The sequence below is a fragment of the Cervus elaphus genome, chromosome 28 (genome assembly GCF_910594005.1).
Source record: "Cervus elaphus chromosome 28, mCerEla1.1, whole genome shotgun sequence".
NCBI classification, from domain to species: domain Eukaryota; kingdom Metazoa; phylum Chordata; class Mammalia; order Artiodactyla; family Cervidae; genus Cervus; species Cervus elaphus.
Window position 1 is genome coordinate 41,216,060 of NC_057842.1, and position 27,162 is coordinate 41,243,221.

The 27,162-nt window shown below is 41.5% G+C and overlaps 1 protein-coding gene across 2 annotated transcripts in view; it reads right to left on the reverse strand.

The window, feature by feature from the left end:
* SLC16A10 (solute carrier family 16 member 10) overlaps positions 1-27,162 on the reverse strand; it is a 113,476-nt gene that overhangs the window by 11,771 nt on the left and 74,543 nt on the right. Inside the window, exons 3-4 of one of the 2 annotated variants that reach the window (XM_043890418.1) lie at positions 25,629-26,091; positions 1,659-1,802 (exon numbers count right to left, since the gene is read on the reverse strand). In XM_043890418.1, the coding sequence (XP_043746353.1) occupies positions 1,659-1,802; positions 25,629-26,091 (607 nt within the window). Of the gene's footprint in view, positions 1-1,658; positions 1,830-25,628; positions 26,092-27,162 lie in introns of both variants that reach the window. The other variant, XM_043890417.1, reaches the window with a different exon arrangement.

Below are 27,162 nucleotides of genomic sequence, written 5' to 3' on the forward strand. Positions count from 1 at the left end.
CCCTCCTCCTCTGTATTCACCCTTCACAGCTGTTAGGTTAAGCTTTATAAAATACAACTCTTGTCACTCCCTTGTATAAAAAAAACCCTTAATGGCTCCTGGTAGATTTCAGGATCGAGCTCAGCCTCTTCTGTGCTCACAAAGGTCCTTCCCAACCTGACTCCTGCCTATTCCCCAGCCAAGCAACCTACTATTCTCTCTTAAAGTTCAGTCGCTCAGTCGTGTCCGACTCTCTGCGACCCCATGAACCACAGCACACCAGGCCTCCCTGTCCATCACCAGCTCCCAGAGTCCACCCAAACACTGCTTCCCAGACACAGCACACAGTGTCACGTCTCCGTCTCTCTGCCCATGCGGCTTCCTCTGCTTGCAACACTCTTCTCCGTTTCCCTTATCTATCTAACTGCTACTCTCAACAGTCCGCCAGCCAAGGGAGCCTGCTCAGACCTCCTCTAGTGATTTAGTTGCTCCGTGCCTGTGTTTCTGTGGCTCCACCTAGCCCCGTTAGTCCACTGTGCTGCAGCCTGGCTTTATCTGTCTCACCCAGAGACCATTCGTCACAGAGCACGCAGGTGGTGTCTCATCTGTAGCATTTAGCACAGTAGCCAGCATGGAGGAGTCACTTCAATACTTGTGAAGTGAACATCAGTATGGTCTCGGGACAGCACAGCCCACAACACCCAGAAGGCAATCTGCAGTAAAGAAACTCAAAAGACACGCACATCCCTGAATTTCACAGGGTACTGCAAAAGGCACATGACCATGAGAACTACGTCAAAAATAAAGCATTCTTAGAAAAAAAGCAAAAGATAGAAAACCATTCTGGTTTGGTGCAGTTCCATGACAGAACAAAGAATATTGTTTGTTCGCCAATTTCTCATGTTGAAAACCCCAAACTCTGGACTACCCTGGCAGTCCAGTGGTCAAGACTCTGAGCTCCCTTTGCAAACCAGAGCACTGGTTCAATCCCTGGTCACGGAACTAAGATCCCACATGCCATGCAGCACAGCCAAAGAGAAAACCCAGACCTCATAACTGATTTTGCACTTTAAAAGCTGCTTGTAAAAGGGTCTAGAAAATAGTTCTTATTTTATGGAAGAATTTAAGTAAATAAGTACATATATGAGCCATTAGGTGACAAGGATAAATTTGCTAGAGGAATAAAGGCTTATTAAGGAATAAAGGCTTATTAAGGGCTGTCCTGGTGGCTCAGTGATAAAGAATCCACTTGCCAATGCAGAGGGGACAGGAAGATCCCACATGCCGCGGAGCAACTTCTACTGAGCCCGCGCTTGAGAGCCTGGAAGCCACCACCACTGAGCCCACATACTTCAACCATTGAGGCCCCACAGCCTAGAGCCTGTGCTCTGCGACGAGACATCGCTGCAAAGAGAAGCCTGCACACCTCAACAAAGAGCGGATCCCACACGACCAAGAAGACCCAGCACAGCAAAAATAGAAAAAAAAAAAGAATCAAAGCAACACCACAAGCCCATCTCCACTCCCAGAGGCTGACCTGAAAGCATTTCCCTATACTTCTCAGTTCCCGTGGAAATACATGCAATAATGGTTGACACTATGGGATGGGTACATGGGAGGTTCATCAATGAGGTTTAAAACTTTACATAGTAAAAGACGTTTAAAAAAAAAAAAAGTACCTGGAGATAAATTTTCTTCACACCAGGCACGTAATCCGCGATCCGGCCGAAGAACAGCCGTCCGACTCCTGAAGTGATGCCGATGCACGTGAGAACCACCTCTTTATTTTTCTCATCTTCAAACCTTTCATTCACATGTTTCATCTGTAGACCAAAGAGAAAGAAGCCACACTAAATGTGGCAGGAAAACTTGACAAGTTTTGAGGCTTTGTACAAATGCCTTTTTTTGTACATGTAACAGATTCTCCTTCCATAGTCAAATTTTTATAAAAATGTATTCTATGGTAATTTTTCATGAGAACACATGAAGAAAAGCCAACATGGTTTAGCTTGTATAAATAACAATTTTTATAAGAGGGTTTTAAAAATATTTTTAATAAAAGGTAACCAGCACACCCTTTATCAGTTATCATTGGGCCATGAGCTAAAGGAAGAGAAGAGACCTTTGAATACACCACGCCACAAGGTCACCCAAGGACCCAGCCCATCATCTGCTCCCCTGAAAGGCAGTCTGAAGGCTCAATTCTGGAGTCTCATCTCTTCTAGGAGGACCTAAACCAAACTGAAATAAGTTACACTGGAGCTTCCGGGATAAAAGCATAAGGCTCTCTACCTGAGGATCTGCCTATTTGTGTGGCATTAGAACAGATAAAAATACAGAAGCGGTTTAACACAGTGGTTAAAAGAAAGGTAGAGGTTAAAGGAAAGGCGCAAGAGATTATGTCTGCATTTAAGTCCTGTTTCCATCCCTTGTTAGCCCTATGACCTTAGTTAAATTCTTAACCTCTAGGGCCTCAGTTTCCCTGTCTATAAAATGGAGACAGCACTAGTACTTCAAGAAGGTGCTTGCAAGGATTAAATAAAATATCTATGTAAAGGACTTAGGGCCTGACAAGAAGTTAAGAGTGATATTAACTTTAGCCTTCTTGCTAAAGGACCTTTTCCCTCCATGTATAGTCTACTTAGAACAGTGACTGCAGATCTACAACCCGACTGTTTCAAAAGGAGTGTGACCAGCAGGTGCTATTCTGGGTGACAGAACCGGTGGCCCAGCACCCACTGTCTAATACAAGCTTTGCTCCCACGGCCCCGAAGCCCCGCGCTTTCCACTCCTTGCTCAGCACTACCACTTTCTCAGTGCTCACCCGTCTGTGCTCGTAGCAAGAAGAAAAGGTGTGTGTGTGCTTCCACTGCTTTCTCTGCAGTCACGGAGCTATTATACCAAGCAGTTGTTTCAAACAATCAGACTCACTGTCCCCTACACCAAACACTGGCCTGAATTCTGAAAGCCTGCAAAGTCAGTTTCCCAGAAAGCACGCTGGCCCAGACGATCGCTTGTGGCACTTGCAGCCTTTCTGGACGACATCGCCTTAGAAGACCTCCATTTTGCAGTTTTAGGCCTACTTGGGTAATCACATCTCTCCTTTCCCTTTCAAAACTGGTTAACTGTTCTCCCTCACTTTTGTATTTTCACAGTGGTCCAGGATCTCTCTCCAAGGAGATGGTCCAGTGGCTAAGATGCTGTGGGGGCCCAGGTTCGATCCCTGGTCAGGGAACTAGATCCCACATGCTACATAGGGATCTATCCCACATGAAGATACTGCATGCCACGATTAAGACCTGGCGCAGCCAAATAAATAAATATCCAACAACCAGAACAGAATAACTCTCCTAAACATGGCTTTAATCTCATCAGTCCCTTATACATCAGCTGACTACATTTATACCCCTTACTTTGGTATTAAAAGCCCTCTATAATCTGTCACTGATCTATCTCTGTAACTTTATTACCTACCAATCCTTGACTCAGAAAACTCAAATGTCTACAGGATTCGGGTAAACAGCAGGAAGGAGTAAAAGAGACTTGCTGGAGAGGGGCCGTTACACTCAGTCCCATCATTACCGTATAGGACCACCTGCGCTGCCAAATCAACCTCCTGGCTGCCTTTTATTTTAAAGAAAAGTCAGAAATCTGGCCTTTTGTGTGGAAATGTTGGCACCTAAAATTTAGAACACTGCATGATCCAACCCCACGTGTGCCAAACACAACAGCTTTGATCTCAGCCCTAATCCCATCTGGCCCAGCAGGAAGGTTTAATCACGGTGTCACTTAGACATGTCCAACACCTTCTCATCTGTCTACATTTCTGCTGCCCCTTCTCCTGGTTCTCTAAGACTCTGCCCAAGTCCCACCTTTTCCATAAAGCTGTCCTTGATTACCTGACCCTTACGTCCCCTTCGGGTTTCTGCCTAGCCTTCATGGGTACCTTAAGTACTGAGTGCCCTCCCCAGCCCTTCTGGCGTCATAGGTGGCACCAGTGGTTAAAGAACCTGCCTGCTAATGCTAAGAGACATGGGTTCGACCCCTGCGTCAGAAAGATCCCCTGGAGGAGGGCACGGCAACCCACCCCAGTATTCTTGCCTGGAGAATCCCATGGACAGATGAGCCTGGAGGGCTCACAACCTTCCTCCTTCCATTTCAGTCACCACCACTGCTGTGGACTCAACCACCCAGGTAAAAACGGGACAACCATCCTAGACTACCCCCCGCCCTTCAAATCCAGCAGCCACCATCCAATTCCAATGATCTTTCCTCCCAAACCTCTCAGACACCCTCCCGTGGTCCACGCTCCCCACACTGTTTTTACTTTGGGCAATCACTCCTCCCCTGGATCCCTACACCTACTTGAACGTGCTACGGGTTAGAGCCCTCACTCCTAAATCTCTAACCTGCATTCCCTGAGACCACCAGATGAAGTTCAAAATTGTAAATAACACTGCTCCACCACTGTGGCCTTGCAGGCTTCAGGGTAAAGCTCAGACTCCTGGTTTGTCAGATGAAGCCTTGCCTCCAGCTGCCGCCTCTGCACACCACGTTGGTGCCGTGTGGTCCAGTACAGCGGGTGCTGCCCACGGTGGGCTGGGCTGTCCAGCACTTGAAATGTAGCTAATTTGAGATGTGCTTTAAGTGTAAAACACACAGAAAATTTAGAAACCTTAGTGGAATAAAAAACCATGTAAAATATCTCAATAATTTCAAAATACCGATTCTTTGTTGGAATAATACTTTGGCTATATTGGCTAAATAAAATATATTATGAAAACATTTCATTTCTGAGGTCTTTTTTCTGTTTTTTTTTTTTAACTTTTAAAAATATGACAAGAAAATTTTAAATGACATGTGTCTTGCATTATATTTCTAGTAAAGAGTGCTGGGTCTAAAAAATTCCCTTGTGGACACAAAAATAAAACAGCTGTTGATAAAAGTGACTTCAAACTGGCTCATTTCCTTCAGGTCCTTATCAGAGATGGATTCCAGCTCAATTCTGAAGAAAATGAATAACCTGATCTGAGGCAGGTGAGATATAATTACGTGAATTCATCAGCTTTATTTGGAATTTGAATTCAGACTCTCATGTATTAATCCACTTTAGAAATCACTCAAAGGATCTAGTATAACTTTTTAAGAGACATTCTTTAGAATTCAAACCAGATTGAATATGCTAGTCATTGTTTTGATGAAACTAAGAACACATGCCTGCCGAACTATTATCCTTTATTAGTGGTTTATTTTTCTTCCCCCCCTGCTCTACATGTTGTAATCCTTAATGGTACATTTGGTAAATTCAAAGTATGCTTAAGTGGAAACTTACTTCTTCAGCTATAACGGGCCTTATTTCATTGAATTTTGTTGTTGTTGAAATAAAGCAAGAACTTCAGCTTTTGATACCTCCTTTCCTACCCTCAGCCAAAATTTGCAAAGTTAAGTTGTGGTTTATTTTGTTTCTGTTTCTTGGTTTTGTTTGGGCAGCAAATAGGGAACTGGAAAACAGCATCTGGGGAGGCGGCATCTTTTGGTCCAAGAGATCCTTCCTCATTGAGGAAATAGCCTGCGGGAGAGCTAGTGTATTCTACCCGCAGCCTGGGCCCCCCACTACTGCTGCAGCTATTCCCCAAATCCCCACCCATTCTTCATTCTCTGGAGACTGGTACATAGTTTAGTTTAGCAGAAGACACGAGTACTGGCAAAACTGGTATTTCCAACAAGAGTCACATGGGTAGGGACATGAAAATGTTGACCAGATGTTCCCATATTTAACCTCACTTATTTAAACCAATACAAAGCTCTTATTAGAAACTATTATCTACACGGGGATAGGTTTTGCCAGTGGCTTAGTCGGTAAAGAGTCTGCCTGGAATGCAAGAGACCTGCGTTTGGTCCCTGAGTCGGGAAGATCCCCTGGAGGAGGGCATGGCAACCCACTCCAGTATTCTTGCCTGGAGAATTTCATGGACAGAGAAGCCTGGCAGGCTATAGTCCATGGGGTCGCAAAGAGTCGGACACGACTGAGTGACTAACATTTCACTTCAACAGGGGATAACATCATTTTTAGAACAGTGGTTTTAAAACAGACTTTATCCACATGTGGAAATGCCTTTACGGCAGGAACTAGTCTTTTGTTTCTATTCCAAACATGTGTTTACTCCAGGGCTGCACACCTCTCAGGGATGACCAGCGCCTGGGTGCTGCCTGCTCTGGAAACATTTTCCATCATTCCAACAACAACTTCACTTCATCAGTCACAGAAGCCATTTTTGAACTGGGTGAAACCCTCTTTTTGTTGTGTTATCCAAAGATAACCAAGAACTTAAATCCCATCATAGCTTCTCACTCCTTATCCATGGGCGACAGAAGGAAGCAAGACGCGTGCTCACGGTTTACGCCCTTCCCTCCTGACCATCCCCACTTCAAGTCAATGGCGAGTCAGCGTCTCTCCATGGATGACAGGATTCTGACCAGCCAAGTGAAGGCAGAAGTTCCTCCCCACTCGCCAGAGTCCAGAGCCAGTGCCTAAGAAAGGGCGCCTCTCACTGCGCGGGCCACAGCCCGGCTTCTCCCCCTCACCTCTCGCCTCCAGGGCAGCCCCAGGCGCAGATGCTGCGCCATCAGCAGCGATCTTCAGCTGAGAAGCCGGGCGAGTCTTCTGGCTCAGAGTCAGCTGTGAAGGAAGCCCAGCAGCAGCCGTCGTATCAAACCAGCTCCAACACAGCTGACGCAGTGCACTAGAAACCCAAGCTTCTCCCTGACGAGCGGTTTCACCACAGAAGACGGTCCACCAGAAGGGAACCTCAACTCACTTTATCTACGGAAGCCCCTGAAATCCCGTGACGCTACGCAGCTGCAAATCAAGGCGCCCACTGGTCCAAAAGATGCAATAACTAGGGAACTCCCTGGCCAGTCCAGTGATTAGGGCTGGGTGCTGAGCGCCTGGGTTCGATATATGGTTGGGGAACTGTTAATAAGATCCCACAAGGCTGGCAGTGGTTGGGGGGGGGGGGGAGACAAAAAAGTCCAATAATTACCTACAGTACGGCTTTCTCAGATTGCCTGTTATCTGGCCATGCCATAAACAGTCATTAGCCTCACTGTCCTCCCCTCCAGTAGCACCATTTTAAGGGGATGGGTGGTCTTCATTTAATATCTGTTACGTAATTTATTACAAAAAGAAACATGATAAAACTCTGGTGCATACAAGTTAAATTATGTATCATTAGGGGATAGCAGTTAAAGGAGGAAAACTACTGAAGATGTAAAACAAAAACAAGTTTGTTTCTGACAGCAGACTTGTAGTAACAGCTGACTGACTCAAGTAGCAAGTGCTAACAAAGGCAGTATTTCAGGAAGGCCAGGAAAGCAGGGTAAAAACAGGCCCAGCAGAGCACTGCGGGCTATGGGACTAATGGAACAACTGCCTCTGCAGAACTGAGGACAAAAAACAAAACCCTATTTATCATCCACTGTTGCTGCAGTTACTATGCCCTTTGGGAGAGAACAGATTCCAGGCAGCAGTCATTACCTGTCCTTACCTGTGGGCATCCCATTCCCCGATCCTCTGCCCTCCTCACCAGATCCACACCATCAAGCTGAGGAGGAGGTGGACAACAGACAGTCCTGTTGCGCTCCTTTTGGTGGGGACAAGGGATCTGTATCATTTACATTTCCACCGTACTTTCAAAAATGGGATAATAAATGCTGCACCATATTTTCAGGGGCTGTGGAATGCAGAATTTCTCCAGCTTCCTACTTCCCCACAGGGATGCTGAGTTCCGAGCACTTCTGCCCTCTTGCTCTTCATCCTGAGATTAGCAGGTTCAGCTTGTTGCCTCTTCCTTGCATGCAATTTAATTTCTAAGAACACATCCTTTTAACACCTGAAAAGCTACTCAATAACTCTTTTAAGATGGAGTATTTACATGTATTCTACTTAAATACACTTTTTTTTTAAAGGTAAACACAAAGAAAAGAGCCTGGTCCCTTTAAAAATTACATGTACATTTGAAAGGCAGTAGAAGGCTGCTAGAGTAGTTAATGGATAATCTCAGATTTTGTTGCAAATCAAAACTTTATACTACCCTTTGACTTCAAAGAAAGATGAACAGAAATCTGAATGGATTGAGGGTTTGGTTTGTTTTTTTCTTTCTTTTTTACAATAATTGTGTTTTCTCCATCTTTGTTTTTGCTAAGAAAGTAAGTTAGCACTGCAGGGCATTCCCTGAGAAAGTTTTACATGATCACAGTACACCAGCGAGTCCAGTGAGGTGACTAAAGCTAGCAGAAAACTAAGCCCACAGATTTGGGTACATAAAATTAACCCCTTTACATCATTTAATATTGAAATTGGACTTTACGGCCATTAAGACAAGTACTGATTATGTCAGCCTCAAAATATCATTTTAACATGTTAAATTTGATCAACCGTGCTTTGAAGTAAAACAGCTCTAAGATGTCCTTGAAGTGAAAACACAGAATCTCCTTGCCTGCCAACATTTTTAAGGACTAACATCTTAGGCAGCCCACTGTCTCTTTACTAATAAGGTACCTGTTGTGATTAAAGCCGCGGTATGCGTACTGCCTGCCTCCCCAGCAGCTAACCCAGCGGAGGGCAGACCTTTGGCCTGGCAGGACTCTAGGAGGCATGGGCAGTTGGCTCTGTTTGTTTTTTTAAACGGCCAGTCTTTCCATTTCATTGAGATGGGTTTCCATGGTGCCGGTAATCACACACGGCACTATTAAGAGTGGGACTAGAAAAGAGACTGAGAAAGTCAAGACTGAGAAAAAAAGAGGGAAGAGTTTCCAGGAACTTATTTAACAGCCACCAAGGGGTAGAAAAAGAAGGGTTCTAAAGGAAGGAAGGTAGCTGATGGTTTGGAAATCCCTGGTCTGATTTGGAAAACATTTTCTAACTCTAAAAATTCTTAAGACCTGATTATTTTTCTTTTTGTTTTTTCCAAAAATAATTTTCCTTTGATTAAAGCAAAGTTCATCCTTGACACAGAATTGTTTAGATGAGATTTGGCAAAATGTTTCAGAGGAATTATCTGTCAAAACCAATCTGGATTTAGATGCCAGTTCAAATAATCCTAAATTATAGACGTTACAATGAACTTAATCTTAAAAAATAAATCACTAGGGTTTTTAGATAACTTGATGTCATTAGTGACCCTGACAATAATATCCATACCAGATAGTTCTCAAATTATCAAAAATTATTCTGGTCCTTCCTGAACTATGAAGGATGTTTAATCTGTTGGTTGATGTGATTTTTATTCATTCCACCCAAATCCAAATATGATTCGGAACAGCTTTCTTGGAGGCTCATTCTTGGCACAGCAGGGTCACCACTCCCTCAGACCCCTGGTTCCTGGCTAGGCTGGATGAACACAGTGGACTGTGAACTGTTAAGACAGGGCCCATCTGTGAAGGACGTAGATTGCCTCTGCTCTGGTTGGGATGGCTCGGGAAGGCTCCGCTATGGTCCCGAGCATGCCTGCGTGACTGCCTAACGCTTCAGGACAGCACTTGGAAGGTACAAAGCGGTAGCAAGGTCTCCACAGATGCAGACCCCTGGTTGTGGTTAATGCTCTTCTGAGGCATCATTGAGTTTCCATGTTTTAGTTTTTTTACAGGGAGGAGGTGATGTATGCTCTTCTAGACTTACTCCTGGATTCACCTGGTGATAAAATCACCCATCAGCTAAATGTACATGCAGATAGACAGGTGTGGGTTATGGAGTTTCTAGTCAACAGCTGAATTGCATGAATTTAGAAAAATAGTCCAAAATGAACAAATGCACCCAGCAAAAGGCTAGTTCAATTAAGGCTGAATTTTTGAAGTTTAAGATAGACTTCGTCTTAAAATAGGAAGGGATAACTTCAGAAAGTATTATTTAAATCACTAGGATTTGGGGTAATTTGATAATGACCCTGGAGCATTATTAGTTCTTACTTAGCTTCTTAATTTTGTCCTTAATTTTAAAGTGATAAAAGCCTGATCCTTCCACAAAAATTCTACCTTCTTCTAACCTCTCCTCACTAAGATTCTTTCAGGCTAGTGATGCTGGCTAGAGAACCCTTTTACCAAAAGCCTTCTGGCCTCCTTTCTCCTTCAGTCTTTCTAAGGCACACCATAGAGCTTGTCTTTTCTACTAATTCTAAGAGTTAGTTCTTAAATTCTCTCCCTAGGATCACATCACATTTAAAAAAAATTATCTGAATAAAGATTAAAAACCGTTAGGATCATGGAATTCTTTGGCAGCCCAATGGTTAGGACTCCATACTTCCACTGCAGTGTGCATCAGTTTGATTCCTGGTCAGGGAACTAAGACCCTATATGCCTCATGGGATGGCCAAAAAAGAAAAAAAAAATAGGATTAAGCTCAGATCAGTCTCCCTTCCACTGTCGTCACTTTCACACACTTCTGAAATTGTCTATCCCAATTTTTTACCTCCTCTTTAAAGAATAAGACTACTTCAGATTTGGGGTGAGGTGGTGGTGACTAACATTATTTTAGACATGTTCGATCCCGTCTTGTGATTTTAAAGCGTTCAGGAAGAAAAGGACCACACCTCTGTAGGATAGATAAGAAAGTAGAAAGCCTAAGTGGTCTGGATTAAGGCAGCTGGCATGGCACAGAGAAAAACTTTCACAGACTGAGAGTTGGAAGGCCTCGGCAGAGCAGGTAAAAAAAAGTCTTTGGAGTCAAATTGTGAGCTCTATTCCTTACAGAGTCTAAGATCTTGGACATCGGTTCCTTGGTTTCAAGTTGACCCTGCACACTGCTTCACTCCCTTGGAGGGATGTTCTGGAAATCTATGGAGGCTATTTTTATCTGATATAGTTGTGCCCAAACATTGCCTTTTTTCCAATTAATTTTTTATTTTAATAAACTTTTTTATCACATAACACTTACCATTTAAGCCATTTTAAAGTGTATACAGTCAGTGGCATTAAGTACATTCACGTTCTTATGTAACTATTACCACCATCCATCTCCAGAACTTCTTCACTTTCTCAAACTGAAACTCCAAACCCATTAAATAATATCTCCCCCCTTCCCCACTTCTCAAAGTCCCTGGGAGCCCTCATTGTACTTCCATCTCTGAATCTGACTCCCCTAGGTACCTCATCTAAGTGACATCATACACTTTGTATCTGGTTTATTTCATTTAGCATAATGTCTTCAAGGTTCCTCTATGTTGTCACATGTGTCCCAAACATTACCTTTTAAAATACGTATTATTTTATCCAAAAATTACTTTTTATTTCTTTTTATGTTACAAGTGGGGCATTACTGATTTTTTTTTTTTTTAATTATGTATACAGGTAGGTTTTATGACCTAGGAATTTGGTTCCGGGAGAGAAAAGGAGGCACCAGGTCTGACACACTACTCCGGGTGTGTGGCAGCATAGCTGTGGAGGTGAATGTGACATTGAACTTAGAAAGCGCCTCGCAAGGAAGATGTGGGACGGGGACCCCAGGACGGGGCATCCCCGAAAGCTGGAGACCAGGAGCCAGGAGACACCGGCAGGGAACTGTGAGAAGTCCCTAGGACAGCTCCTGAGGAGTCAGAAACGTAAAAGGAAGCTGTGTGTTCACAGGAGCAGACCCAGGGATATCCGATTTATGTTGAGGTTTGTACAATGCCTCATAAATTAAATAATCAACACACGGGAGCACTTTACATTCTACAGATGTGTGCAGGGGTCACGAGACTGGGGCAGAATCTGCTAGTCTATGTGGTGGTGGTCCACTCAGACACCCCATTCTCCTGGAAGCACATGGTACAAGGTATGAGAGAGGGTATTCCACCTTAGCAGGGCCGACTATATACTGACTGTGTACCTCTAGCCACCCATTTCCATATCTTTAAATTACTCCACATGGACACTAGTCTAGATAAACATACTTTACTTCTATTATTTAAGCTTTAAATGACACCTTGTCACTAATTACACATGTGTGATCAGAGAAAGTCTCAAAACCAATTAACTCCTCTCCAGGAGAGTTGAAGAACATAAAGCACAATTAGAACGGAAAAGTTGTCATGAGTAGGGAAATTACTAGAGGTCATACTCTAGCAACTCAACCAACCTGTAAGCTCAGCCTCAAACTGGTCAAAAATATTTGCCTGCTGGGGGCTGGGATGCAGCAGTGAAGAGGAGGCTGTGTCCCTACCCTTGTCCCATCTGCCTTACCTGGTTCTTCTTTATCATTTCATGAGGTGTTAGGACCCTCCCCACACAAAACGCCCCAGTATATGTTGTAGATAAATCCAGTCTTCACCAGCCTTTCCCATACTTACACTGAACACATCATGCAGTACAAGTGCCTAACCAAAACACACTACTGCTGCGTTCCAACTTAACGTAAAATCAGATACTCTTAAATGAGAATTTCTTTCTCCACCACAATCTTAAATCTTTCAGCAGTATGGGGCCCGCATTCTAGAGATAATTTTCATGCCTGAATAAACCATCTATCACTTCTAAAAACTAGCATTGAATTATCTGTAAATACATATTATTGTTTATAAATACATATTATTTTTGGCTAAATAAATATAATTTGGAAAATATGACAAGCTTACTCTACCTTACTAAAAGCAGCAGCTCTGTTTTCATTTATCTGTAAATGATTTGTTTTCTAGATTTCTTATGTATTAATTATGTATTGTCTTCCTATCCTGTTCCTATACTGCTGCTGCTAAGTCGCTTCAGTCGTGTCTGACTCTGTATGATCCCATAGACGGCAGCCCACCAGGCTCCACCGTCCCTGGGATTCTCCAGGCAAGAACACTGAAGTGGGTTGCCATTTCCTTCTCCGATGCATGAAAGTGAAAAGTGAAAGTGAAGTTGCTCAGTCGTGTCCAACTCTTAGTGACCCCATGGACTGCAGCCCACCAGGCTCCTCCGTCCATGGGATTTTCCAGGCAAGAGTACTAGAGTGGGGTGCCATTGCCTTCTCCAGATCCTATACTAGTGTACTACAATTCAGAAGAAAAAAATACTCAAAAAACCAGCTAGCTTTTCTTGGATGAAACTGTTCTATAGATATGGAACTTCACCATTAATGAGTCACAAGTGGCCAGAGAAGTAAAGATCCTTATTCACCTCAAGAGAATGCTGGTGAATACTGCCTAAGGCACAAAACTGGTAAATGGGCAAATTTTCACTAACCTGAGTAGTCAAATTGCAGCAGATGGTGAGATCTGCAGGGAAATAAATGCAAGGTTAGAAAAGCAAGAAAAGCACAGACACCACTGAAAAAAATCTGAAAAAAGTGGGGATAAAGTGATGGTGAGAGGATATCTACTCACTCATGTAATAACCACAGGAGAACTGAGGGACTACAGTTAGAAGATGTAAGTAGTGAATGAAGTATCTGAAGAACAAGCAATGCTTGGGTCCTATGTAAGAATTTTTCATTTCTAACATGCAGATTTTAATATAATGCATTGGATAAAAACAAGTTGAATAAAAAAATTCATTGGCTGATCTTAAAGACAGAAACTAGAGAATTTCCAAGCCATAGGCTTCCTACAGGCAACAGGAAGCCATCTCATTTTTCTGTCTTCTAAATACCTACTGCTGCCCTTCACCCAGAGAATGCACCTACTAGCACCTCCTCAAAGAGGTTATCGCTGACTTTACAAACTGAGGTTACGTCCCACCATCACCTTCCATCTAATTTTACTGCCTTCAAAGAAAATATCACTATTTGAAAAGTACCTTGTTTATTCACGTGGTTACTGTTTACTGAGCTCCCTGAGAGTAGAGACTACATCCCTTCTCAGCACTGCAATCCCACATCTAAAGGCGCCGGCAGGTACCCGGTGAGTATCTATCAGGTATGGACTTGAACCTGCTCAATTTGAATCTGCACAACTGAGTCATAATTCCTGAGAGGAAGGTCACATACATGCAAGGAAATACAGCAGTGACAGAAAGGAATAACTCACCCTAATTCTATCCTAGTAACATCCCTGCCACTTACTGTGAAACTCTGAGCAAAAGAAAACCTCTCTTTTGGTCCAGGTTCTTATCTATTAGTAGGAGAGACCAGCATCAATGCTGCTTTCCTCATAAGAGGGTGCTGTGAGAGTTGAATCAGAAAATCTATCTGTGAAGTGAATTCCTTCATATTCTTTAGGGAAGTCCACTGGGATGGGAATGAATGAATGAAATGAAATGGAAATAAATGAACAACAAAACATTTCCAGACCACATAATAGGGAAAAAATGTAGCGGGTGTTTGTGTGTGTGTGTATGATCAGCACACAGTGAATCTTAATGGTTAATTCTTGATATTTAAATCTATACACTATACAAAGAAATATTCTTGTTGTCAAGGAAATTTTATAAGCATGCTTTTAATGAAAAAACAAAAATTACTTAATTAGAAAATCTTCATGAAAAATCTTGATTAGATTACTTTTTATTCTGCAAAGTACCAAAACATTCTGCATAACTAGTAAAAGTCAAAGTAACAATAAAGATAATCAGGATAATAAACCAAAATCAAGAATGAAAAGGAGGGAGGGAGGGAAGGAAAAAATGAAATTTAATCCCTAGTATTTAGACTTTATTGTTTAGCATCCAGTCTAAAAACAAAATTAAAATGTCAACTCTGCCTCTTTTATCTGGTTATAGTGCCAGTAGACTGAGATAGGGCAACTCTTCAGATTATACAATCCCACTGGAAATCAGTTTAAAAATGTTTCTAAAACTCTGCAATCACCATCCCAGGGCTGAGGACATGTATTGGGCCTCCAGGCCTTTCTCCTGTCAGAACCTTACGAGAAACAGATAAAGAAAGCAGGTGAGGTCAGCTCAGCTGCCCAGACCTGGCCCCATACACAGTAACCTTTGGTTTAGATGAATTCTGCTACGAACCCTGCATCCTCGGGGCTCAGCCACACAATAACTATAACTTTGAGCTCTAAATATATCCATGAAAGAAAGATGACAAAACCAGTACAGTCGCTACTGGCAACCTGGAAGACCTGGACTGTGTCAGAATGGTGAAGTGACCTCCAGGTTGGGAAGCGAACCCCATAATCTGACGAGGGTTATAATAAGGGTCAGATAAGCCAACCTCACTCCTCTAATGACTCAGTTTCCACTACATGCACATTTACATTTCAGGCTAGGATAAGCTTCCATTCATTTTCCATGGATATTCTTGCACGTTATGGGTGCCAGGTTCTATCATTTTTATAACTGTGTGACTTTTGGCAAGCAACTTAACCTTTTTGTGTCTTAATTACTTTACCAGTTTTTTTTTTTTTAAGTACAATTAAATGACCTGTACACTCCGTTCAACTCCTAAATTACTATCATACTTTTTTTTAAAGGCATTTAAATATTTATATTTTACCTCAAAGCCACACATTTAAGAAGACCAGGCTCAAGCCTCAGCTGCACCAGGCACCAGCCTACAACCCTGAGCAAGTTGACTTAATAACCCCAAGTCCAGTTCCTCTCCTGCCAAATGGAATCTGACCCTGCCCATCTCGTAGGGTGGCTCTGAGGCTCCAGTGAGAGATAATACTTGTGGGAGAGTCTTAGAAAGTAAATGTTAATAAAACTGTGGGAAATAAAAATACTACGTTTAAAAGAAACTTATAGTTTAAAATAAACCTTCGTGTGGCTATGATGACTGGGCATACAGGATGCTAAATCATGCTCTGAAGATTGAATGCTGCAGTTGTTCTGGCCCTGTTACTTTGAGAATAAATCAGTTCAACTTGACATGGATGCAGACACAGCTGGACTACGTAACTGCACATCAGTTGTCCATGTTTGCAATTTTGCCTCCAAACTAGCTACCATTAAATGAGTTTTTCTCCAATTTGTTATGAGGGAATATAAACTTTCTGATGATGAGTGAGCTGCCAAAAGGTAGAGCAGTGAAAAAACTAGATGTAGATAATGGGGATGGAAAGCAGGGAAAGCAAAGGGGGAAAGGCACAGTGGCATCTGGGGGGGATACATAAGAGACACGCACCCCTCAAACTTTCTTTGGATCTAGAGACACTTCCCTACACCATGAATACGTAAGTGGCGGATCTAGAGACACTTCCCTACATCATGAATACGTAAGTGGTGGATCTGGAGACACTTCCCTACACCATGAATACGTAAGTGGTGGATCTGGAGACACTTCCCTACACCATGAATATGTAAGTGACCTTCTCCCCGATACTCTGTAATCACTGGAGTTAGTCTCTGTGAGGGCTTTTCCAAAGAGATGTCCCAGAACCTAGAGAGAAGGTTAAACTAGCAGAAGGTACTCTCAATTGATCAGACAATTCTCTCCACCCACCAGAACCACCTGGTAAATGCAGGGTGAAAGGCAATGTCCAGGTATACCCTCATACCTTTAAGAGTCTTCAAATTAAGATTTCTATTTGTGTTAATTCTCTGTCATAACAATTTATCTTCTAGTTGACAGAAAAATCAGGATAGGACCCCTTATCAGCTAAATTTAGGTTCCTCAAACTTGAACAAATTTTGATATTAATCCGACGAGTTGAGGGATAAAGCAAATATCCCTATTACAGTTAAATTTTGAGATTATTCTAGAGAATATTATATTTTAACAAATAAAACATGAGACAATTAAATACAAAAGACCTGGTAAAATTTACATATTAACAAGATAGAAAAACAGATACAGAGGATAAACTAGTGGTTATCACTGGGGAGAGGAAAGTGAGGAGGGGCAAAACAGGGCATAGTGTATGAAGAGGCACAAACTATTACGCTAAAGTAAGCTACAAGGATATACTGTACAGTATGGGGACTAAAGCCAGTATCTTATAATAACCTTAAATATCTTATAATAAATTTTATTATAGATTTATAAATTTATATAGATTTATAATAAACTTATAATCTATAGAAATAAATTTATATAGATTTATAATAAATTTATATAGATTTAAAAAATCTATAAAAATATTGAATCACTATGTTGTATACCTGAAACTAATATAATATTGTAAATCAACTATACTTCAATTTTTAAAAAAAGAAAAAACATTATAGATATGGGGAGGGGACAAGAGAAGGAACAATCTCTCCAATGCTTTTTGGGCCTTCTCAGGAAACTTCACAGGGCTTCCCAAGTGGCACCAGTAGAGAAAAAAACCTGACTGCCAATACAGGAGATATTAAGACACGCAGGTTTGATCCCTGGGTTGGGAAAATCCCCTGGAGGAGGGCTTGGCAACCCACTCCAGCATTCTTGCCTGGAGAATCACATGGACGGAGGAGCCTGGTGTGCTACGGTCCGTAGGGGTGCAAAGAGTTGGACAAGACTAAAGTGACTTAGCACACGCACACACAGGACACTTAAAGATCTATCAGGGTCTTCAGAGTTTATATGTAACTCTAAAATTCAAGCAATTTGTTTCTTTGCATTTTCCTATAATAGTACTCTGTTATCAATCAAATACATTTGTACATTTTACTATAAATTTGTAATTTGTCCATTTTTTCTTCTGCTATGCTTAATGTTTACTGTAGAAAACCAAACCGATCAAAAAACTATGCATATTTCATGTTCCGCTTGTCACAGAAAAGCAATTCGATTTTCTCATATTCACAACGTCCTAGAGACCAAAAGAGGAGACACGGGGGCTGAGAGGACAGTTACACGTCACCCTGTCACTCACATCAGCCCGTCTGCTCGGAGTCCTCCCCACGGCTGTGCGGCGTCCTCTGAGGGCCTGGACAGTCCGGCCCTGCTTCTGTGCTTAGTCCTGAAGGAACAGAGGGGAAACACGCAAGCCAGAGAAAACCCTGGTCCCGGCCCAGTGTGGCTGGTGGTAGGCAGCACTCCACCTCTCAGGCGATCCAAAGAAGGAACAGAAAACTCTTTACGAAAAGAACACGAGACTCAGAGTCTGAGACCCATGGTTTAAATCCCAGCTCTGAGCAAACTCAGTGCATGACCCTGACCAAGCATAACTTATTTAGCAAAGTCGCTTCCTTGGCTCCAAGTATATAATTATTTCTGACATTTATTACCCTCACCCTTGTGATGGTTATGTGAGATTTTGTGGAGATGCTTGGCATGTGACAGATTCTTGCAAATGCCACCTGACTCTCCGTTTGAGGAAGCCACAGAGAGACAAGAGCATGTCTGCTGATCCTATTTACACGGCTCAGCACCCTGAGCTTTACCTTGGGGCGATATTCCTGCTGTGACCACAACGTGGCCAGTGGTAACCTGGCCGGTGAATTAGGTGAATTAGGCCTGGAACCTAACAGGTGCATTCCAGTACTGAGCCACGGAGCACCTGGCATTAATCAAAGCCATAGAATATCTCCTGAGGTTTTACATGCCCCATTGATTGGCTTGTTTGCCTACAGATTTCATTTCTAATTTAAAAACACAACTTGTTTGTTCCCAATTACAATTGGACTTGGTGTCCACTGAATTGCCCTGTCAGCAGGCAAATAATGGTGCCTTTAATCATAGTCTCAGATGAGTGGGATATTCGTACCAGATCAGAGTTTCTTTTGAGGACAATTACTATCTGCCACAAAACTGACAGATCTTATGGAGTTTTTTAAAAATGAGCTAATAAACACAAATTTCAACACATGAGTCAGTCATCTCTCTGATACAGAACGATATGGGTCAAAGCTTAAAACCTAACAGTTCACTGCCGTATGTTCTGGAGTCAAAGAACACAAGTACTGCTTTTCAAGGCGAGTAGTGGTGGAGAGATGTAAAAGCAATAAAAACTAAGTCATCATTCTCGTACTGAGGATGGGACATTCTATGCCACTGAGAAGAGCTGCATCACTGTTGTCATTTGCAGGCATTTATCAGGCATCTGACTGATGTGGCCCTGTGGTCAGTGCTCTGGGCCTGTATCCCCATCCTGTTCTCACTCACAGCACCCAAGGCTCTGCAAGATTTTCAGCTGCTATGCAGGAGAGCAACTGTCTAGCTTTCCTTGTTAATGGGGATGGCCATTCCATCCTTCCACACACTTACAACAGTGACAGAGACACACAAATTTCTTCCATTTATAAATTTTCAATTTCAACATGTATATATAGCTATAGGTCAAAAGCAAAACGCATCAACTCTTTTCTCCATCAACAGATGGCATTAGTGGTACTTAAGTCTGAGGTCTGCTGAGCTTGAGCTTACTGATTAACTGTGGAGTGGATATGAATACCATCATGTCCTATAGGTATAACATGTGAAACATCACTTTAGTATCATAGTAGAGAATTTTAAAGATCAAAATGAAGAGAAGATGAACAGTGCTTATACAGTGTCACTTCTGATGAATCCGTAAGATATTTAGTCATTCAACAAATATTTGAGCACCCACTGCTATGTCAGGCACTGTGCTAGGTGCTCACTGAACAAGACAGAGAAGGACCCTTGGCTGGCCTCAACATTTACATTCTAGCAGAGGTATACACACAGAGAACAAACAATCACCATCACAATTAAGTTACTTAACACATTAGAAGGTACAACAAAGAAATAGCAGTGTGAGAGAGTTTGGGAGTGTGTGGAGGGGAAATGGATGAAGGGAGTTTTAACCAAGTGGTCAGGGCAAGCCTCATAAAATGTCAACCTGGAGGACTCTGAGGGAAGGAAAGCTAGGCGCTCAAAATAGCCTGGAGTTAAAACTCCCTTCTGGGTCCTCCCCACCATTCTATACAAAACAAAGAACTCTCTCACCTGAAGAAAAAAAATGGACATTCGGATTGATTACGCCCAGCTCCCAGCCGGTCCCAACCTCTGGCAGATCTCCAAAATTCCTTGCCCCAGCCGTTTAAGAGATAACTAATCCGAACAACCTTGGAGAAGAACTGGGGCCCCTTAAGACAGTAGATTTCCACATATGTGCCTGTATGTACTTACTCTTTTCTTGGGTTAGTGCTGCTGCTAAGTCACTTCAGTCGTGTCCAACTCTGTGCGACCCCATGACAGCAGCCCACCAGGCTCCCCCGTCCCTGGTTAGTCAGCAGCTCACTAATCTGACTGCTGCCCCTTCTGGCCTCGTTAAAGGGGATCTGTTCTTGTAAAGTGCCAGTCTCGTCCTTTCTCTGAACCTCGCTTTCTCTAATTTCCTTACCCTACATTGAGAGCCACCAGAGGACATTAGTTTTTACTCTCAGAGCAGTGGGGAGTCACTAAAAGATTTTGAGAGACTTGTGTTGAAAGAACACCTGTGGTTTCTGCATACAGACTGCAGCAGGGCAAGGAACGAAGTGGAAAGACCAGATAGGAGTCTGTTACAGTGATCCAGGCTAGGGATGTTGCTGGCCCAGTCAGAGGTATAGTAATGATGATGTTAAGAAGTGGACAGATGCTAAATATATCTTGAAAGGAGAACCACTGAGATTTCTGGCCTGGATCAGGAGTATGGTGTAAAAGAAAGAGGCGCCAAGGTTGCCTCCAAGGTTTGGGGCCTGATGGAATTGCCATCTCCTGAGATAAGGAAGGCTAAGGGCAAGACAGGTTTGGAGGACATGGGATAACCTTCAGCGCTGGACATGTTAAATGTGAAACATCTAGCAATCCTCCAAGTGGAGATATTAAGTAAGCAGTTGGCTATAAAAGTTTGGTGAAGAATTTAGTAAAGGGGCTTGGACTAAATTAATACAAATTTTGAGTCACTGGCATATACATGATATCTGAACTCAGGAAATTAGATGAAATCATCATTTGGAATTAATATAGGAAAAGATCAAGAGGCAAGTCCCTTGATATTCAGAGTCAGGGTGAAAAAGAAGGAACCAGAAGGAACTATTAATAAGAGGATTAATGGAAAAGTAGGAGGAAAACTAAAAGCATGTTATGTTTCTGAAAGGTAGTGAAGAAAAACTGAAGAAGAAGCCATAAAAACTTAATCCAAGTGACCTACAAGGGACTAATCTCCAAAACATACAAATAGTTCATGCAGCTCAAATTAAAAAAAAAAAAAACAAATAACCCAATCTAAAAATGGGCAGAAGATCCAAACAGACATTTCTCCAAAGAAATATTTAATATACAAATGGCCAAGAGGCACACGAACAATGCTGAACATCACTAATTATTAGAGAAATGCAAACCAAGACTACAATGACGCGTCACGTCACATCAATCAGAAAGGCCATTATCAAAAACTACAAACAATAAATGCTGGAGAAGGTGTGTGGAAAAGGGAACCCTCTGGCACTGTTTGCGGGAACATAAATTGGTACAGCCATTATGGAGAACAGTACAGAGGCTCCTTAAGAAACTAAAATAGAACTACCATATGATCCAGCAATCCCACTCCTGGGCATGTAACCTGAGAAAAACATCCTCCGAAAGGATATATGCACACCAGTGTCCTCAGCAGCACTGTTTACAATAGCCAGGACACGGAAGCAACCCAAAAGTCCATCGACAGAGGAATGAATAAAGGAGACGTGGGACATACATACAATGGAATATTACTCAGTCAGTAAAAATAATGAAATAATGCCATTGGCAGCAACACGGATGGACCTAGAGTGTCATAATGAGTGAAGTGAGTCAGACAGAGAAAGACAAATATGATGTCACCGAATCTAAAAAAAAAAATCACACAAATAAACTTATTTACAAAACAAAAGCAGACTCACAGACTTAAAGAATGAACTTACAGTTACCAGAGAGGAAACACAGGAAACACAGTGGGCAAGGGGTAGTCAGGGAGCTGCGGATGGACAAGTACACACTGCTACAATTAAAATGGATAACCAACAAGGACCTACTAAATAGCAACATGGAATTCTGCTCAGTGTTATGTGCAGGCTGGATGGGAAAGGAGTCTGGGGGAGAATGGATACATGTATATGTATGGCTGAGTCCCTTTGCTCTCCACCTGAAACTACTGTAACATTGTTAATCGGTTATGCTCCAAGACAAAATAAAAAGTTTTAAAAAAATAAGACAAAATGGATAACCAACAAGGACACAGGGAACTCTGCTCAATATTGTGTAACAATCTAAATGGGAAAAGAATTTGAAAAAGAATAGATACATGTATAACTGAACCACTTGGCTGTACACCTAAAAAACCAACACAACACTGATAATCAACTATACTCCAATATAAAATAAAAAGTTAAAAAAAAAAAACAAAAAACCTTAACCTAGAAAACAAAACAGCTCTCAGGAAAAAAAGGGCAATTCAGAAAAACTAACGGAGCTGCTAACAGGAATGGTTATTTGGAAAGTTATGTCTCATCAAAATTAATCTGTAAGATTTGTACCCTTACTCTATTTCTTTAATTTTCTATCTGTGAGATATGGGATGTTTACTAAACTTGTTATGATATTCATTTCATGATGTATACGATTCAAATGATTATGCTGTATACCTTAAACTTATAACATGCTGCACGACAATCATATCTCAATAAAACTAGAAGAAAAAAGATTCATAACCTCACAATAGAGATTACAACTGGAAGGCTTAAAGGAGATCATTTGACCCCTTCTTGGAAGCAATAGGATTCTTCATTTTTAAAAGTCAACTACTAAAAGAAAACGTTCAACCTTGCTCTGAGAGTAAGAATGCCACAAAGCATACATATTTTCTCTCAAATCATCACACATAGTCTAATAGGCAAGTAACCTTGGAATTTTTAACATAACCATGAAAGCACTTCACTGTATTTCTGAATCCTTCAAAGGAGACCTAGATAGAGAAATTAGTTCCCTAATTAAAGATGCAGTTTTAACAGCAAAGCTCATGATTAAGGACCAATTCCAATCCTATGAAGCTTTTACTAACCACTTTCCCAAAAAGATACCATCTTTCTCCTTTGACTCATCCACTAAAACCAGACAATTCACCATCACATCATCTTAAATTTGAACAACTCTCATTTTTATACCAGAACTGGAGAGATGCTTTACATACTTTTTTTTTGTCATCCTTACAACAATTCTGCAAAATTGGATTTATCCCTATTTTATAGATGTTGAAACTGATGGTTAGAGTCTGTTACCTAAGGTTACACAAGTATAAAGGGACAAAACCAGCATCTGCTTTACTCACTATGCAATACTGCCTCTTGCATGAAAGTATTACACTAATAATTACCAGTCACTGTGTCCTGTGACCCTGGACGAGTTTTTACACCTGTCAGTGCCTCATTCATGAAATAAGCATGATACACTACAGATACTGCACTGTGGTGAAGATGATATAAGGTAATGTATGTAAAACTCCTTTATAAACTGTAATTGTCGATATTACCACTCAGAGTAGATTTTATGCTCCTTCAGCACAGGTTCTCATGCCTTACAGGCATTTTCCCTTCAACATTCAAAGTGAATTGAATACCATCTTACCAGTCCTTGGAAAGATTTCAGACACCTTTTCCCCCCTTCTAAGGAGGGAGGTGGTGTCCCACTGCATGAAGTCTGGATTGAGTATCGAACATCCCTAATCCAAACCTTAAACTACAACACAGTGACAAATTCAGTGTGCTCATCAAACATGAGATTTAAAGCCACCTGCCTGGCATTTAACTGGTGTTTCCTCTTCACCACGCCTTTAGTGCCATAAGAGTTTGAAAGGGAGAAAAATCCCAAATGAAAAAATATCACATTTTGTTAAGAAAACATGCCTGGAAGGAGGGAGAACAGGATAAGGCCTGGTTTGTTATCTGAGTTAACAGAGACCTTGTTGTTCTGTGTACAATCTGATTTACAGCCTCCTGATGACAGCAGTAACTATAACACTGTCTAACTCATCACTCATTATGAAATTTCATTTACTTTAAGAAAAAGACCAATAACATATTTATGAAATTTCTTAGGGAACACTCACTCCCCCTTCAATACAATGGACGTATTCAGTGGTGTATCTGGGGATGGGAGCTGGTATGCCCCAGAGGAAGACCATGCCAGGCGTGTTCTTCAGGACACAGCAGGAGGGAACCAGCCCCTGCTCTGCCATGATTCTGGGGAAGCTGCTCAAAATCTTTATTAATGATGGATCTGTTTTCCAGCCTGTAAATCATGAGCTAATATAGTTATTCTGCCTACCTCACAAGTTTACTGTGAAGGTCAAATGAAATAATATATGTAAGTTAATTTACAAATTACATTACTAGAAATTACCAGAAATAACTAGAAAATCAGCTACCACTTGTCCTTTGGTAAATGTCAGGTACTAGCAACTTAGCAGCAGCAGCAAAGTTGAGATACTGATTTCGCTAAGTGTTTTCACATTATAGTAACAAACACAATTATTTTTTAAAAATCTACTCATCTCTGAAAAGGACACAACAAATGTTTTCTTATCTATGGAAGCTATAGAAGAAGTAACTGGTAAGGTTGATCTTCCCACAATGGATCTATGTATATATATGTATATATTCTAAATTATTTTCAGATGGTTTAACTATGTCTTCCTAAAAGAGTGAAAATGGACTCTCAGATCAAGATGTAGCCACAGACTTCATATGTGATAGGTGTCACATACCAGGTCATTTTACTTAGGAACTCGGTCTCTGCAAAATGCCTCATGGTCCTAAAAACTAGTTCTCTCCATGTCTCCCCACTGATCATCCCAGCTGCCTCCTTAAAACCTCTGGCAAAAAGAGAATAGGAGAATTAAGAATTCAAATGATCTTAGATCCACAAAGGATTGATCATGTCATTTACTAGCTGACCTCTTGACCCCAGTAATTCTCTGAACTACACTGCCAAATTGCGCCAGAATTTTAACTAGAGAAAAATTGCACAAGCGTCCAAAAGTAGACTGAAAGCTAGAAAAACTCCAAATCACAAACACAGTATACACATAAAAGAAAAACTTATCCTAGTACCATTTTTGTTTATCATTTATCAACTATGTTGAACTATAAATACATTTTCAGTCATAACAATAAGTATAAAGGAAGAAACATAATAGTAATCACTTGTGAGCAAATTTTGCCAGGGGCAAATACTTTAGACACTGCTTAGTCTTATTATAAGAGGTTGAAATTTGCCTTTGCAATATAAATAAGCAACATAAAGTGCCCGAGCACTTGAAATCCTAATTTCCTATGAAATCCTTGCTCTCTCTTGTTATTTGGAACTTGCTAACATTTCTCAAATAATCCTCCAAATGGAATTCCCATTTTCTCAGAAGTATCTCACAAGTAGACAAAGTGCTTCTTTGTGTCAAAGCCACTGGCTTTTACTATTTACCTAATTTTTGCACCCTTTTGTTGAAAAATAATTTATTGGTGTTGCCAAAATCATTGCACCATCTTTGTCCCTGAGTATGATTAATAAGCCACTTAAACTAAAAGTGACCTGTCAACCTTTTTGTATATATGACATTTGTTCCAACATTTTAGTGTTCTTTTAAAAAAAAACAAAGTTGGTTTTGTTTGTGTAGGTTTGGCGATCTTTTAAATACCAAAGCATACCATGAAACATATTCTCTATTTAATGACTGGATGACTGTGCTGACCTTGTCTTAGGAGACCTTGACTTTCAAGAGTCCCTGAACTACAACCAGGATAACATTTAAGGCCAACATCAATCTGAGCTCTCTTGCTCTTCTGAGAAGCTGTTCTGTATGAAATAATAATATCTGTTACCAGCAAAGCCAGAGAGGTGTACTCACCAAGTGAACATAAGGTACAAAGTAGCCGAAAAGTGCAAGAGGTATTCCAACGGCCCACACTGCGTATGCTGTCACCTTGAAGATGGCAAAATTGAACATTTTTTTTGGAGGATTGAACTTTCTCCTGGAAAAGAGGGAGAGTCTGTGGCCTCCTTTGGCTGTATCATCTTTATCTTTGGCACTGGAAGCAAGAGGTCGGTAAGTGAAGCCAGCCAGAAAGAGAACAAATATGAAGATGCACAGGACCCTGAGGGTGTGGAAGAGGCCCACGCTGTCGATCAGAACCCGCAAAAGGAAAGGCAGCAAGATTGTGAAGATGCTGCTGCCAGCGGTGACGATGCCGTTCACCAGTCCAAGGCGCTTCTTGAAATAGTGTCCCAAAATGACCAAGGAAGGCTGGTAGGCGAAGGAACAGCCACAGGCAAATATGATTCCGTAGGTCAGGTACAGAGGCTCAATGGAGCTGTGCGAGGATGAAAAAGATGCAGAGCGGCTTTCATTATTTTTATCATGTGCTTGGAAGAATAAAGCCTTATGGTCAAGGTGGGTTTCAGTTAATCAACATATTTTCTACAAATAAAAATTAACCAAAAAGAGGTTAAAATCATAATAAGAATACAACACTACAATATTTTAATTTCATCTGAACAGATAAGAAAAAAATGACTTAATATGTGAAAAATGATCAATCAGGTCCTCAGTGATTTGATCCCCCCTCCTCTTTCTGTCGACTTTCAGGAGAACCATGCAGCACTGGGTAAAAACTGTGATGCTCTCCAACTCAGAAATAAAGAGTGGTGCCAGGAAGGGCCTCAGTGATACTGACAATGATTAAACTACCAAAAAAAGAAAAAAAAACTAGTCTCAATAAAAGCTTTTAAAAAGTAGAATTTAACTATGAAAACTCTTTTCCTTAATGGAATTTTCCCAGGGACTTATTAATCAGCAATCTACTCAAAGAGAAGGCTGTGTTTGACTTTTTTTTTCATTTATTAGTTGGAGGCTAATTACTTTACAATATTGTAGTGGGTTTTGTCATACATTGACATGAATCAGCCATGGATTTACATGTATTCCCCATCCCGATCCCCCCTCCCACCTCCCTCTCTACCTGATCCCTCTGGGTCTTCCGGATGTATGTTTGATATTTTCTCCCCAGGCTTATGCGAGGAACGTTTGCACGGACAAGCAGTTGTGCGTCTGTGCGTTTTGCTGGCCTGAGGGCTGCAGACCAACCTTCGCCCTGTGCTGCACTGTTCTCAGTGTTGGGCAAGATAATGAGAAATCATATTCTGATTGCAGGACTACCAAATGAAGTGCATTCACTACCGATCCCAGTCTGTAAGCTTTAGGGCCAGGCAAGTCTCAACAAAAATAATCAAAGGTTAAGAATTCTGTATTTAACCAAATAACTTAATTACACACTTTCGATGAAAGTAAAGGAACAGAGGGAATTCCCTGGCAGTCCACTGGTTAGGACTCAGCACTCTCACTGCCAAGGGCCTGGGTTCAATCCCCGGTCAGGGAACTACAA